Source organism: Alosa pseudoharengus, unplaced genomic scaffold, assembly GCF_046254945.1.
Source record: "Alosa pseudoharengus isolate Yale_2024_CS ecotype anadromous, Long Island Sound unplaced genomic scaffold, YU_APseudo_1.1 YU_APseudo_1.1_scf_6, whole genome shotgun sequence".
Classification (NCBI taxonomy): domain Eukaryota; kingdom Metazoa; phylum Chordata; class Actinopteri; order Clupeiformes; family Clupeidae; genus Alosa; species Alosa pseudoharengus.
The window spans coordinates 17626614-17641114 of NW_027468848.1; the positions used below are offsets into that span (position 1 = coordinate 17626614).

A 14501-nucleotide genomic window follows, 5' to 3' on the forward strand; every position below is an offset into this window, starting at 1 on the left:
CTATGAGACATACGTTCACACTAGGTATCATGTTTCAACACACTTTAGGTCAAAATCACACCGGAATTCTCCGTTAAGGTTGTCCTTTGAATATAAATGTATGAATGCTACCAATATTGCTGCAGAGGTGTGGGGGGGGTCAGTCTGTCACTGCTCAGACGCCGCACGCTGCGTCAAATTGGTCTGCATGGCATCCCAGAAGGAAGCCTCTTCTATAGATGATGCACAAGAAAGCCCACAAACATTTGCTGAGGACAAGCAGACTAGGACATGGATTACTGGAACCATGTCCTGTCTGATGGGACCAAGATAAACTTATTTGGTTCAGATGGTGTCAAACGTGTGTTGCGGCAACCAGGTACTGAGTACAAAGACAAGTATGTCTTGAGTCAAGCATGGTGGTGGGAGTATCATAAGGGCTGCATGAGTGCACTGGGGAGTATTGGTCTAGGATTTAGCAATCAGTTGAACAAAGTCTCAGCCAGTCAGTAGTCAAGTCAGAAATCTCAGAGAGCTTTATTCACGGCACCGGAGACCCACGCCGTGTTGCTACCAGACGCAGTCTGAGGCTCCGCACAAAAGACACACATCTTCTAGAACAATCATACAGATTACATCTCCAAGTATGGTATGACAGGAATCAAGATGAGCACACTCACTACTTTACATTGTAGCAAAGTGTAATTTCTTCAGTGTTATCCCATGAAAAGATATAATAATATTTACAATTTAAAGGGACACCAGGCAAAATTTTCGTGTTAATTACTCATCTTCGTAAGTCGGTATATGGTTAAATAACTCATTACAGGGCGAATGAAGACTCTCTCACCCGCCCCTACTGCCTGTAGGAAGAATATCCCGCATGCAAGTTCAGTGTATTGTACCCAGCGACCGAAGCAGGATCAGTTTACATCCTGCATCCACAGCACAGAGGCAGGCTAACGAACGCTAGCGGTTGTTGCAAACGTGTGTATAATGGCAGAGCCGGCGAAGAAGCAGCGAAAACCCTTGACGGAAGATGCAAAGAAAAAGGAAAAGAGCTTCAGACCGAGTGAGGGGGAGTTTCGTAGAGAAAAAGCATCAGGCTTGCCTGGGGTCCCTTTAAATGTGAGGGGTGTACTCACTTTTGTGAGATACTGTATGTTGTTCTTGTAGGTTTTACATTTTGTTGCTCATGTCCACCCTCAGGACTCTCTCTCTCTCTCTCTCTTTTCACACGCGCACACACACACACACAAAGAAAGGCAGAAAAGAACATCTCAGCTTGTCAAGTTGTCAACATGGTGTGTGTGAGAAAGGACATTTTGCGCATGTGTGTGTGTGTATGTGTGTGTGTGTGAGAGAGAGAGAGAGAGAGAGAGAGATCAAATCAACTCAACTCAGACTTTTTGTTAGTAGTGCTGCTGCAATCCATGCCAACAGTGCACAAGCACATAGGGACAATGTGCTAGCGCCACTGAACTGAGCTGCTAAACGGCCACTGCTTTCTGTATACACCTCCACCTCACACAATGTAAGGTACTCTGACCGGCCTTGAATGTACACATGAACGTAGCGACCCTCCATTCCATCACAGTTGAAGGTCCAGGATTTCCCAGCATTGGCGTTATCACAGCTGAAAAGTTACAATATTTGTGAGCAAGGTATTATTGTCAGAAGTACCAACATAAATAAACAACACAGTGAAGTGGAGCTTGTGTAAATGTAACACACTTATTGCATTTTTGCTTTGACTGATTTCACTGTAACATTAGATGTTAAAAACATAGGAACCAGATGAATCTGAGAGCACATTTGAATAAGTTCTAGCAGATCTGTCTCCCATTGAAACTGATTTCCAAAAATTTTTTTGAGTTCCCTCAGGATGCATTAATTCCCTCACAATAGTTTTGGATTCCTTCACAATCGTTTTGTTAAAATTGCAAAGTTAAAGGTGTTGTTTTAAGGAAGTTCAACATTTGTGACAATTTGCTGAATATACAAGTATACAATTTTTGGAGTGACAACACATCACTTACATTTGGTAACTATCATGAATTTCCGGGGAGTTACCAATTTTAATCCTAACTCCATTCAGTCTCTCTCCACAGCAGTCTCCTCTGTTGGTGATGACCACAGAGTGCACTCTGTATTTCTTCAGTAGATCAACCCTCCACCAGGGGTTGGGTTCAAGACCCGTGTGTGAACAGGAGTAGTGGTACCAGTTGGAATCTCTGTTACCATCAATCGCTTTATTGGCATGCCCCCAGTCCCATGTCGCACCAGACTGTGTGGCGATTCCATCAAGAGCAACATTTTTCACTATTAAAATGAAAAGGGGGACATGTTCAGTTTTTGTAGCATGACTCATACATTTTCTTTTTAAGCTTGTTGTGTTGTGCGTGTCTTAAAATAACTTGTAGAAATACGCACAATAGCTTTCTGCATACACCTCCACCTCACATAATGTAAGGTACTCTGATCGGCCTTGAATGTACACATGAACGTAGCGACCCTCCATCCCCTCACAGTTGAAGGTCCAGGATTGTCCAGCAGGGTTGGAAATGTTACCACAGCTGAAAAGTCTCCATATTTGTGAGCAAGCTATTATTGTCAGAAGTATCAACATAAATAAACAACACAGTGGGCTACTGGTTAGCGCTTCGGACTTGTAACCGGAGGGTTGCCAGTTTAAAACCCTGACCAGCAGGCACAGCTGAAGTGCCCTTGAGCAAGGCACCTAACCCCTCACTGCTCCCAGAGCGCCGCTGTTGTTGCAGGCAGCTCACTGTGCTGGGATTAGTGTGTGCTTCACCTCACTGTGTGTTGAGTGTGATTCACTAATTCAAGGATTGGGGTAAATGCAGAGACCAAATTTCCCTCACGGGATCAACAGAGTATATATACTTATACAGTGAACTGGAACTTGTGTAAATGTTGTACAGTTATTGCATTTTTGCTTTGACTGATTTCACTGTAACATATTAGATATTAAAAACATGACCAGATGAATCTGAGGGCGCATTTGAATCTGCTCTGGCAGATCTGTCTCCTATTAAAATTGAATTCCAGAATCACAAAAATCCTAGCCTGGCGGGCCATCCTATATCATTGAAATGTATAGTCTGGAATCGAACCATTCACCTCGCTTAATCCAAGGGGCGGGCAGAGAATTGTCTTTCAAACTGCCTAGGCATGCAATAGGCCAGCGCTACGACCATATCCGTATCCGGTCGGCAAAACGGCAAATACATCCTTCTTCGAAAGTAATGACTTAAGTGCATTGTGTTGCTCAACTTTCAAAGAAAAGCACAAGTCCAACTCCTCCAAAGTTGACGCCAACGCCGATTCAAACAACCGCTCTTCGTTCGCCATAGCCACCTTTCTTGTCGTTCACAGTCACAGGACTGTCGTTATCCTGTTAAGCCCGCCTTAAGACTCTCTAACAAAATAGAGCGCTGTGATTGGATGAAGTCCACGGCGTCAGCCAATAGAAATCCCTATGGTTTGATACTAGACGTACAGGCTGAGCAAATTAATTTGCCGCCGCTAGGGTGCGTCTAGATTTCTAGGCTACAAAAATCCCAGATTTCTAAGCAATTTTTATATTCCCTCAGGATACATTTCCTCACAATAGTTTTGCATTCCTTCACAATAGTTTTGTTTACCCTTGCAAAATTAAAAGTATTGTAAGGAAACTCAACACTTGTGACAATTTGCAGAATACAATATACAATTTTTGAATTTTCACATTGGAGTGACAACACATCACTTACATTTGGTTACTATGATGAATTTCTGGGGAGTTACCAATTATAATCCTAGCTCCATTCAGTCTCTCTCCACAGCAGTCTTTTCTGTTGGTGATGACCACAGATTGCACTCTGTATTTCCTTAGTAGATCAACCCTCCACCAGGGGTTGGTTGTAAGATGTGTGTGTGAACAGGAGTTGTGGCTCCAGATGGAATCTCGGTTACCATCGATCGCTTTAATGGCATGTCCCGAGTCCCATGTCTTACCAGACTGTGTGGCGATTCCATCAAGAGCAACATTTTTCACTAATAAAATGAACAGGGGGACATGTTCAGTTTTTGTAGCATGACTCATACATTTTGTTTTTAAGCTTGTGTTGTGCGTGTCTTAAAATAACTTGTAGAAATACGCACAATTGCTTTCTGCATACACCTCCACCTCACACAATGTAAGGTACTCTGATCGGCCTTGAATGTACACATGAACGTAGCGACCCTCCATCCCCTCACAGTTGAAGGTCCAGGATTGTCCAGCAGGGTTGGAAATGTTACCACAGCTGAAAAGTCACCATATTTGTGAGCAAGCTACATGTATTATTGCCAACATAAATAAATAACACAGTGAAATGGAGCTTGTGTAAATGTAATACACTTATTGCATTTTTGCTTTGACTGATTTCACTGTAACATATTAGATGTTATAAGCGTTAAGTATATAAATGTGAGAGTGCATTTAAATTAGCTCTGGCAGATCTGTCTTCGCACTCTTGCATTGAAAATGATTTCCAAAATCACAAATATCTCATAATTCTTAAGATATTGCTTTGCGTTCCCTCAGGATAATTCCCCCACAATTTGCATTCCTTCACAATTGTTTTGTTTACCCTTAAAAGTAAGGAAGGACAATTTCTCTAATTTACAAGTATGCAATTTTAGATTTTTTACATTGTAGTGACAACACATCACTTACATTTGGTTACTGCCATTAATTTCTGGGGAGTTACCAATTGTAATCCTAGCTCCTTGCAATCTCATTGGACAGCAGTCTCTTCTGTTGGTGATAACGACAGAGTGCACTCTGTATTTCTTCAGTAGATCAACCCTCCACCAGGGGTTGGGTTCAAGAACCGTGTGTGAACAGGAGTAGTGGTACCAGTTGGAATCTCTGTTACCATCGATCGCATTATTGGCATGCCCCCAGTCCCATGTCTTACCAGACTGTGTGGCGATTCCACCAAGAGCAACATTAGTCACTATTAAAATGAACAGGGGGACATGTTCAGTTTTGTATCATGACTACATTTTCTTTTGAAGTTTGTTGTGCGTGTGTCTTGAAATAACTTGTAGAAATTCACACAACAGCCAATATTAACTAAAAATTACTCAGCAGTTATAAAACACTTAGAACTCAGTATTTGTCCTTATGGACATTTGATTTTACTCTCCCATTTCATTCCCATTACTTAAAGCTTTTGCTTAAAATGTAAGCAATAGCATTTGCATTTTAATCTTGATTTCAAACTCAAGATTTTAAAAATTATGAAAAAAATGGGGCTCCATAAGATACTGAACAGTCAGGGAGCTCAAAAGCTTTGTCTGCCATACTTTTTACTTGTGTTTTTTTGGTTAACTTTGACCCTAAGAACCAATAATTGAAGGGTCTGCTCTGCCGGAAACATTGTGAAAAAAAATGTGGACATTTTAGTGTATGTAGGCTACCCTTCATTTTTTTGATAAAATGAAGGTTTTTTTTTTTTTTTTTTTTTTCTGTGGAATGAGTATACTGTTTGGTGAAAAGAATGGCATATTGACTGATGTCATACCTTGGGGGAATAGTTGATTGTCAATGAAGTAAAGATGAAAATATTGCAAAAAAGAGAAAACGCCATTTTTTGCATTAAATTTATGCAAAATATAGAAATGTGTTTTAAGATTATTTTTTTCAGTGGATGTTGTCAGCACATGTGTTCTGTGTATCTGGAATGTATTTATTGACAACCTACCCAACCCACTGGGGATATGAGGAAAAAACATTTTTGCCACATTTTTCTGATAAAAAATGCACCATACACTAAAATGGTCACAATTCTTTTTCGCGATATTTCCGGCAGAGCAGACCCTCCAATGATTGGGTCAAAGTTAACAGAAAAAACACAAATATGGCAGACCATGTCAGGTTTAACCCATTTTTGAGACTTTGGCTCCGACTAACAGTACCACATTTCACATCTGACTATAGCATGTTTGAGACCACTACAGTTTTGTTTACCTTCAGCCAGTCTGGTCATGGTGCCTCTGAGCACTCCCAAAAGGCAAAGCAATCGAAATGACAACATCCTAATGATAAACCATATAATCTCATAAAAATGTTTTCTTATAATCATATTTCACAAATCTATAGGAATATCATATATATTACCCCCTAAAGGCAATTTCACTTACCTTTGCAGACTGTCTTATTACAATTGTTTATGGTAGATACAGGACTGTATAGCGCAACCTCTCTCTTTTATTTGTGAGTGCAGTAGCCAACTACACTACAAGTTAACTAGCCCTAACCTCCAAAAGTCCGACTGCACGTCATGTTGTGATTGAACTTTTGTGAAATTGGGAAACCTGCAACATTGGTCTAGGACCAAAAATCGACCCAGGCATATTTGGCCCAATCGGCCCTCTTCTCCCCCCACACCACCCACTTGCTCGTTCTCTGACTCAGCCTCGGTTTTCAACCGGTGGTCCGCGGCCCCCTGGTGGTCCGCGGCATCATTGCAAGTGGTCCGTGATATGCATTCCAGCCTGCGTAATTTCACAATGAATAACTTTTTTCCATCATTAATTTTTTTTTTCAAACCATTTCCAGAATTGTTGCGCACTGGTGTGAATACTGAACTTATTGAAAAAATATAAAATACAATAGAGGAGATGAGATTCAAACTGACACAGGATATGTTAGCTTTGTAGGCCTACATAACAGGTCTATCCTGTGCTTTGCTAATGCTGTGTTTTGCGTCCCGAACGTCACACACGCACATTCATAGGCTACAGTCTGCGCGATATAGACCAGCTCGGACGGAGTTCACGTTATGTTTTGTTGAAAAGAAGCTTAATAGTTTCGTGAAATTTGGAGAGGAGTGGAGCTGTTATCTAACGTTTCTAACTAAGGTGAAGTTAGCTATAGTCAGTACCAGCATAGTTCGCTATTTTAGTAGCCTAAGGAAAGTAGCCTAACAGAAGTCAGGACAGATGGACAGGATTCTGCTGCATGCTCTTCAGACAAAGCTACAATTTCGGAGGAAACATAGTGGAAACGAGAAAGAAAATACAGTGACGATTAAATGTTAAATATGGATTTAAATAATGGATGTTAAATATGGACACACACACACACAATAGTGGTTCGTGGGTTACTTGTTAGTCAGGATGGTGGTCCCTGGCACAGAACCAGTTGAAAACCCCTGCTCTGACTCATTGGTGAGGAAAATTGGTCATGGAGCACATTGAGCACACAATCTCATAGGCCTAGCAATTGTCAATTGTTAGAATTCAAACTTCAAAGTATCATTTCAAATTATTCAATTAATTTAAATTAGCCTAGGCTACAATGCTCAGTTGAACACCAAACAATTACTATAGCCTTTACTATCTGTAAAGAAGTTACCCACAGATTGTGGAAGCTCTAACTGTAATTTGTAAAGTGTCCCAACAGTTACCATGTAGGCTTGCTTTGCGCCCTCAGGTGCGGAATGATTAGCTCAGGTGGCACAGGTGACGCATTTCTTAAATGAGTTGGAAGACGCACATAGAACAATAGAGTGGTGTAGTTCAAATGGTGAGGCGGTGAGTTGAACCAGAGCCCTTCTAAGGAGAGCCTCCCCACTCTCTATTAATCCCATACAAACCGAATTTGGCTGCAGTTCACCAGAGTTCACCTAGATGGCGATCGCGGGCGAGTCCAAAATACATGGGGTCCTATGGAGCTACATGGCTACATTTGTTGTTTTCACCTATTTAACAACTGAAACCCTCAGATTTAATTTTATTTTTCGCAAAATGGATATGGATTTTCAATCAAAAGTGAAATAATCCGGGAGTCATGTCCTTTCGTTTTCTTACAGGTTGGGTCGTTGTTGCCCATAACACGCTAGCATTGATGCTATGCTATGCTATGATCATGCTAATGAACGACGTCATTGGCACGTTTGAAAGGCTTTTTAGAACAATTAAGTGACTTTAAAAAATATAATACTCAACCAAGTGTATTGTCTTTGCCTCCCCTTTCGAATACAATATTCAAATTACTTGAAAAAAAATTATATCCCGAGAAAAGTGGATTTTGAGGGGTACAGCTCCATAGACCTCCATTCATTCTGGACTCGCCCGTGAGCGCCCCTAGATGCAGTACCACACCGGAAGAGTTCCGAGAGTGAAGGTTCTCTCCTTATTAGACATTCTCTGGTTCAGGGGTCGGGAACCTTTTTTGCCTGGAGAGCCACTTTTACCATTTTTTTTTTTTTTATCTCAGAAGAGCCACATAAAGACGGTTACAAGAAAAAGTTTAGATATTTAACGTACATTTACTTTCATTCAACAGAGGATTTTTAAATACATGTTCTACTAGTTTTAAAAGTAATAAACTTGAAATGTAAAGTGGAATGACAGAAGTATAGGCCTTAGGCTTCCCATGTAGGCTAAACACCACCCCCTATTTTCCCAGTGTTCTTTTGGTATGCAAAGTAACCTCATAGTTAACAACACAACACTCAATTTTCATGACATGACATGTCATTGGCGAAATTGAACATTAGGCCTACTGTACCAGAGATTAGATTTGGTGATGGCCTTGGAGTCTGGCTGGCTCATATTCAGTGAGGTGAAGTTTCATGCAAGAATTGAGGCTGTCATCATTTAAGGGCAACTCCACGCAAAACTGTCATATATCCATAACGCCAACATGGCATTGTGTTGGCGTTATGGATGTGACAGTTTTGCGCGGAATTGCCCTTAAACGTGAGCGCAGGTTTGTCTTTATATTTTTCATATGTGAGAAAGATTTCTCATATGCAAGTGGAACCGAACAGGGTTAACACAGCAATACTAACTCGTTGCAGTGTGCGATATATAACGGGCAGTTCATTTCGCGTTTTCAGAATCAGTCTTCGGATGGAAACTTTCCCATTTCAGCCCGCTTGTGTTCGCGCTCGCAAGCTGTGGTCACTGACGTTTCCTTTTTGACATTTTCCTTATCTAGCCTACAGCAAGCGCACACATCAACAATAACAATTAAAGTGTTCTCGTTCATCTTTTTTTCTCTTCGCCATTTTCTTTGTTTTGGATACAACCGTTAGCTAGCTGAATTTTTAAGTAAAGCGGGTGGAATGTTATCTCGGCACAGCATTGTCCAATAAAAAAACACGTTTTTCATATCTGTACAGTAGGCTACATCGACGTAACCGTGAATTTCAGCGGTAGAGAACAGACATGGGATGGATTAAACTACGTGAACATATATTATATTTCGAACACTATTTTAACATTTTGATTTCAGTAGGTCCATTTTTAATTTAATACAGTACCAAAATTATTCATGACTTATTGAGTAAACAAATGGCAGGTTTGTCCGAGAGCCAGATGCAGTTCCCAAAAGAGCCACATGTGGCTCGCGAGCCATAGGTTCCCGACCCCTGCTCTGGTTGAACCTAGATTGTAATGCACATGCAGCAGTTAAGTTTCGATTCCACCGTGTTTCACCGCTAGTGGCAGTGTTGACCGCATTTCCGAGATAGGCATTCGCCAGCCAAGCAGTAGAACTAGTGCAGACACTCTTCACAGACTTTTACAGTTTTTTTCTGAATGCTTAAACACAACTGTGATTCTTATAGCACAATTTCTAAAACTATTAATACTTATAGCAAAACCACTCACTGAGTTCGCAAAACTAAAAGCACAAACACTGCTTTGAACTTAGTTTGCAATTTTGTAACACACTTTGCACCATAGACTGTATATATCATAGACTGTATATATAGAACTGGACAGTGTGCCGTCTGTTAAGAGTGATGCGAGCGCTAGTCCAGAGCCCCCTGGTGTCTAATAAAACCAAGTATATCATGCATCGACTGTTATGGGAGCTGTGTGCTAATCTTCACTTCAACGACTAACTTAGCCTCCCGTTAACGGTAACGTTAATGTAGCTGCTAACGTTAGCATGTAATTCGCTGTCCATTACATTACATTAGCATGTAATTAGCTCATTAGTATTCACCATACTAAATTGTCACAGTCTATAATCAACATAATAAGCTCTCTTAGACGTATTTAAGAACACCAATAGACAAAAAAAAACTTTTCAGTTGATACGCAACACTTACCAGACAAAAACAAACCGATTGTTGTTTGTACTGTTTAGCTAACTCACAGCGGCAAAATTCATCCAGCCAGCTAGCCTTCGGCGCCGAGTCGACCTGCGTTGTGGAAAGGAGAAGGGGACGGGTTTCACTTGAGAAGGGGCGTGTTTAACTCGCTGAGTGACAACTGAGTGGGCGTGCCTGACCACGACTCCTCTTCACTGCGCATGCTTCAACTTTTGCTGCGCAGCCGCACTTCAAATTCCAGATGGCGTCGCCTCGGCGGCTTCAATTCCATAGAACACTGCAGAATGCAGCCACACTGTCCAGTTCTATATATACAGTCTATGCTTTGCACAATAGGCACAATTCACTGCACAGCACTCTTTTTGCGGAACTGTAAACACAACTCACTGTTTTACACTCAATTTCCAAATGATCAACACACTCCTGGCAAATCATACACATGTATGGCTATTATTTACACTATTTTGCCAACTCTCTGGCACACTTTCTCATGTGAAAACTGTTTTAGATAATTAGTTCACTTTGCAATCAGCCTTAGCACTATAAATAAACCACAGGTAATGTACAATGGGTACAATGGAGGGAACAGGAAGAGTGAGAAGAGAAGAAATAACCCTTTTACGGACAAAAAAAAAAAACTGTCTACATGTGGGGATATTGTCATGTCAGGCCTAGATACGTCATTCCAGAATATATTTTTCCTGGTGCCTTGGACTAGGACATTGCATGTGATGTAGACGGAATTTTGAGAGAGACGACCCGACTGATTTGTTTTGTCTCAGTGAAATTGCTATATTGTGTTTTGACTTGGAAAAACACACTTGTGTTTGTTTTGATGTGTGTAAATAAACACCAATACTTGAAGTTTGGATCCCTGTATGTTTACAGAACTATGACAAAAGTATGACCTCAAACTGACATAGTCTACCTTGTGAACAGAGAAAGCAAAAGCCAGATGTGTTTTTTTTCAGACCATCAGTGTGTAGTTGGCTTTGTGTGCTTATTATTGTGATGGCTTGTGTTTACTGTTTGATACGAAAACATCATTTTTACGAAGGTGTGAAGAGTTCAGCAAGGTGTGTTAGCTTTTGCAAGAGAACTACAATGTTTTGCTGATTGGGTGAAAGGTTTTCCTATTTGTGTGTAGAGTTTTGCAAAAAAAAGCCATAGTTACAAAAAATGTGCTTAGGCAATCAGAAAAAACTGTAATAACTCTAGATTTTTTTTGGTGACTTTATTTTTTAATAATTTGATACATCATGCCTTGTATTAATTAAATAAATAAATCAATAAATATTGTACTAGTGGGGGGCAACTTATAGGCATCCCCCCTATATTTACCATAAATTATATCAAACTGCCCCCTATTGTTCAATTGTCATTGAAATTACACCACATATGGATACTAGAGACCCCCCCCCCCCTTTCCAATGACACCCCCCATAAGATCCATTGCAGAAAATTGGCCAGTGGGATGCCCTGATGCACTCATGGCCCATGGTTCTATTGTATGCCTTTCCTCCCTTCACTCTCCTCCAGCCTCTCCTCTGCGTGGTGCAGGTTGAGCAGGTGAGGCTGATTCTGGTTGTGCATTTCTGGCTTCTTATGCCATGGTTCTCAGCAATACCACTCCTCACCATGAGAGCTCCTTCTTCAGAGAGACCTGTCTTAGGTGAGTGGACCCTGTTCCACCCCTACCTAGGACTTAGGTGGGTGGCCTGGCCCCTAAAAGAGACAGACTCTTGGCTTTAAGTATGCCAGAGCCTGTGGTGCAGACAATACAAGTGGCCTGTGCGTCACTCTCACAGATGGCAGGTACTTACGACTTGGTGTGAGGCTCAGTCTGTCCTACTTTTGTCGGAGATATTATTCAACAGGTGTATGTGCTTTCAAGTGCACACACCCCATCCAGGGTCCAAGCACACTCTACTCTGTAGTCTCTTCTCTGAGTGAAGAGACTGTCTCCAGTCTCTAAGCTACCCAGAGACATGTTCCAATTAAACTATAGGTGATTCTACACCAGCATAGGTGCTTTATGGATTCGCTGTGGGCAAAATCCACTGTGTCACAAAGTTTATCCTCTGACCTAGACAAACGGAGTGATCATATCCCTGAACATATGGAATATGGAAGAGAGGAGAGATAATCTCTTGACTCAGAGAATAGATAGATAGATAGATACTTTATTGATCCCCAAGGGGAAATTCAATGGTCTCAGTAGCATACAGACATCACACACAACATGTGCACAACATTACAGCAGAAATGGTAAACATAAGTATAAACATATAACTAAACTCCACTGTACAATAAAGACAGTAGAAGATAAGAAATATAAGAAAACTAACAAAACTAAATACTAAATACACTATGTAAATTAAATTAAGAAAGTCCAATGTGCTTGAGGGTGATCAAGCATAAGACGCTGGTAGTGACAGGGCCGGGACTGGTAAGGTGCTAAAGGGAGTGAGTGTCATGGTGAAGGTGCAAAAAGTAGTCCAACCATAGTCCTCTAGTTATGTGTGCATGGCAAGGTGCTCAAGAGAGTGAGTGTCATGGTGAAGGTGCAAAAAGTAGTCCAACATTAGTCCAACAGTGCAACAGTGCAAGAGTAAGGTCTAGAGACCATCAGCATAAATAATATTGACAAATAGGAGAGTAAAGTATAATGTAGACAAGGTAAAATAAAAAACAATTTCAGTGCAAGAACAGGTTGAGGTAATAGGGTTATAGCCATTCATTCATTCAGTATTGTAGCAGAAGCCTGGCCGCAGCCATTGATCATGTGTGCTAATATAGGATGAAAAACACTGTAGCAGTAAAACAGTAGTGAAAACATTAGGCTGTACATTAGTAAAACAGTAGTAAAACAGTATCAAGGTTACAAAAGTATCAGTATCAAACCCAGAATCAAGGTTACAAAGCAACCACTCATTCCCTAGCCATCATCGCCCCATTTAGGCTACTTCCCTTTGTCACCACAGATATGGCCTGTGAATAATTGTGTTCAAATCCAACAATTTATAATCCAACAATTTATAATCAACTATTATTTCAAACATATAACTTATTGTCCTCTAAAATTTCTCAGTTAATGTGAGAGAAAATGTGACCACCCTGGTTTAGCCATTTAGAATTTTTAAAATGTGTGATAATGAAAATTGCCCAACAAAATTATGCAAGTAAGCATCCGGCAGTTTCTATATGCTGGGGACCCATACTATACATTTGTAACATAAAACCTTGGTGTACTCAACATTTCCGGGTTCACCTTGCTGGCAAGTAGACTAGTAGGCTTTTACCAGGGGGTCAGGATTTGAAGGGTTAGCTTCAGCCACTTAGCATGGCATTTGGCCGCCGACATTTTTGAAAACATGGCGTTACATGGTTGCAACTTCCGGCACCAGTTTTTACATGCTGATTGGTAGATGACAGCCCATGCACGAGTTTAGTGTTGGGCACGAGCGTCCTCGCGCGTCCATGTTGGTTTGCATTTCTGGAAGATGACAAATAAAACAACTAACTACTTGGATTAAGCTACTGATACTTGACTTAATGCCTACATTGCTTAGGCTTATTATACCAGACTTTGTGGTAAATAAAAGAAAAAAGTAAATGTTGTCATATACTATTATTTGCCTTATTTGTGGGTTGACAAGGTAACTGACTATGACAATACATGTATGCATAGCAATGACTTATATCCAATTATTAGCCTACTCATTGCGTTGTGTATGAAATATTTTAAAACGCTGTAGTAGCCTACCTGTAGTCCATGACAAGGCAACGTCGGGATCATGTAACCTCCCCAAGTCATTTAAAACGAAGCTTATTTAGTTTGCTTTCTTGCAACATTGACATGATTAGGCCATGCATTTGATTTAAATGGCCAGGCTGCCAGTCGAAGCAAAAGCCAAATATCCAACAGTTGCAGTTGCTCGAACCTCAATACCCGAGGGATTTGCGCTTCTATCGGTAAATTTAATTTGCGTTGCCTTCATTCCGTCTACCTGCAAATGTAGCCTAGGTTTAACAAGCTGCAAATTCACACTGGGTGCAGCAAAAATCCCAGCTATCCACAAGTTTCTTCGTCCCATGTCTACATAATTATAGTCATTTTCGTTGAATAGCTTATTGCGCAATTAGTATACAGCCTGTCCAAATATACATTTAGGGATCGATCATTATTTGTGTAGCCTAAAGTGAGTCAATATTGATTTGCATTGTTTATTATCACATATGAACATCACATTAAATAACCTAGGACTTCAGAGACAGGGCAAACTTCTACCACCGTTCCCAAAATGTTATCCCAACCAATGAAATACATTTGCGCTTATAACGAGGTGAAGTGAAGCGCGTTCACGAACAACTTCTTTTCCTCTGAGGGAATGTCCA

The 14501-nt window shown here is 40.7% G+C and overlaps 2 protein-coding genes across 2 annotated transcripts in view; both read right to left on the minus strand.

Annotated features, from left to right (window-relative positions):
* klf9 (Kruppel like factor 9) overlaps positions 1–14501 on the minus strand; it is a 130571-nt gene that overhangs the window by 59676 nt on the left and 56394 nt on the right. The gene's annotated exons all lie outside the window — the stretch shown is intronic.
* Positions 148–11696, minus strand: LOC143106833 (uncharacterized). The gene is made up of 7 exons (XM_076271309.1): positions 11618–11696; positions 4703–4985; positions 4147–4289; positions 3756–4038; positions 2413–2555; positions 2053–2301; positions 148–212 (listed from the first exon to the last, which is right to left on the minus strand). Exons 1-7 carry the CDS (start codon positions 11694–11696, stop codon positions 148–150), a joined length of 1245 nt encoding a protein of 414 aa, XP_076127424.1.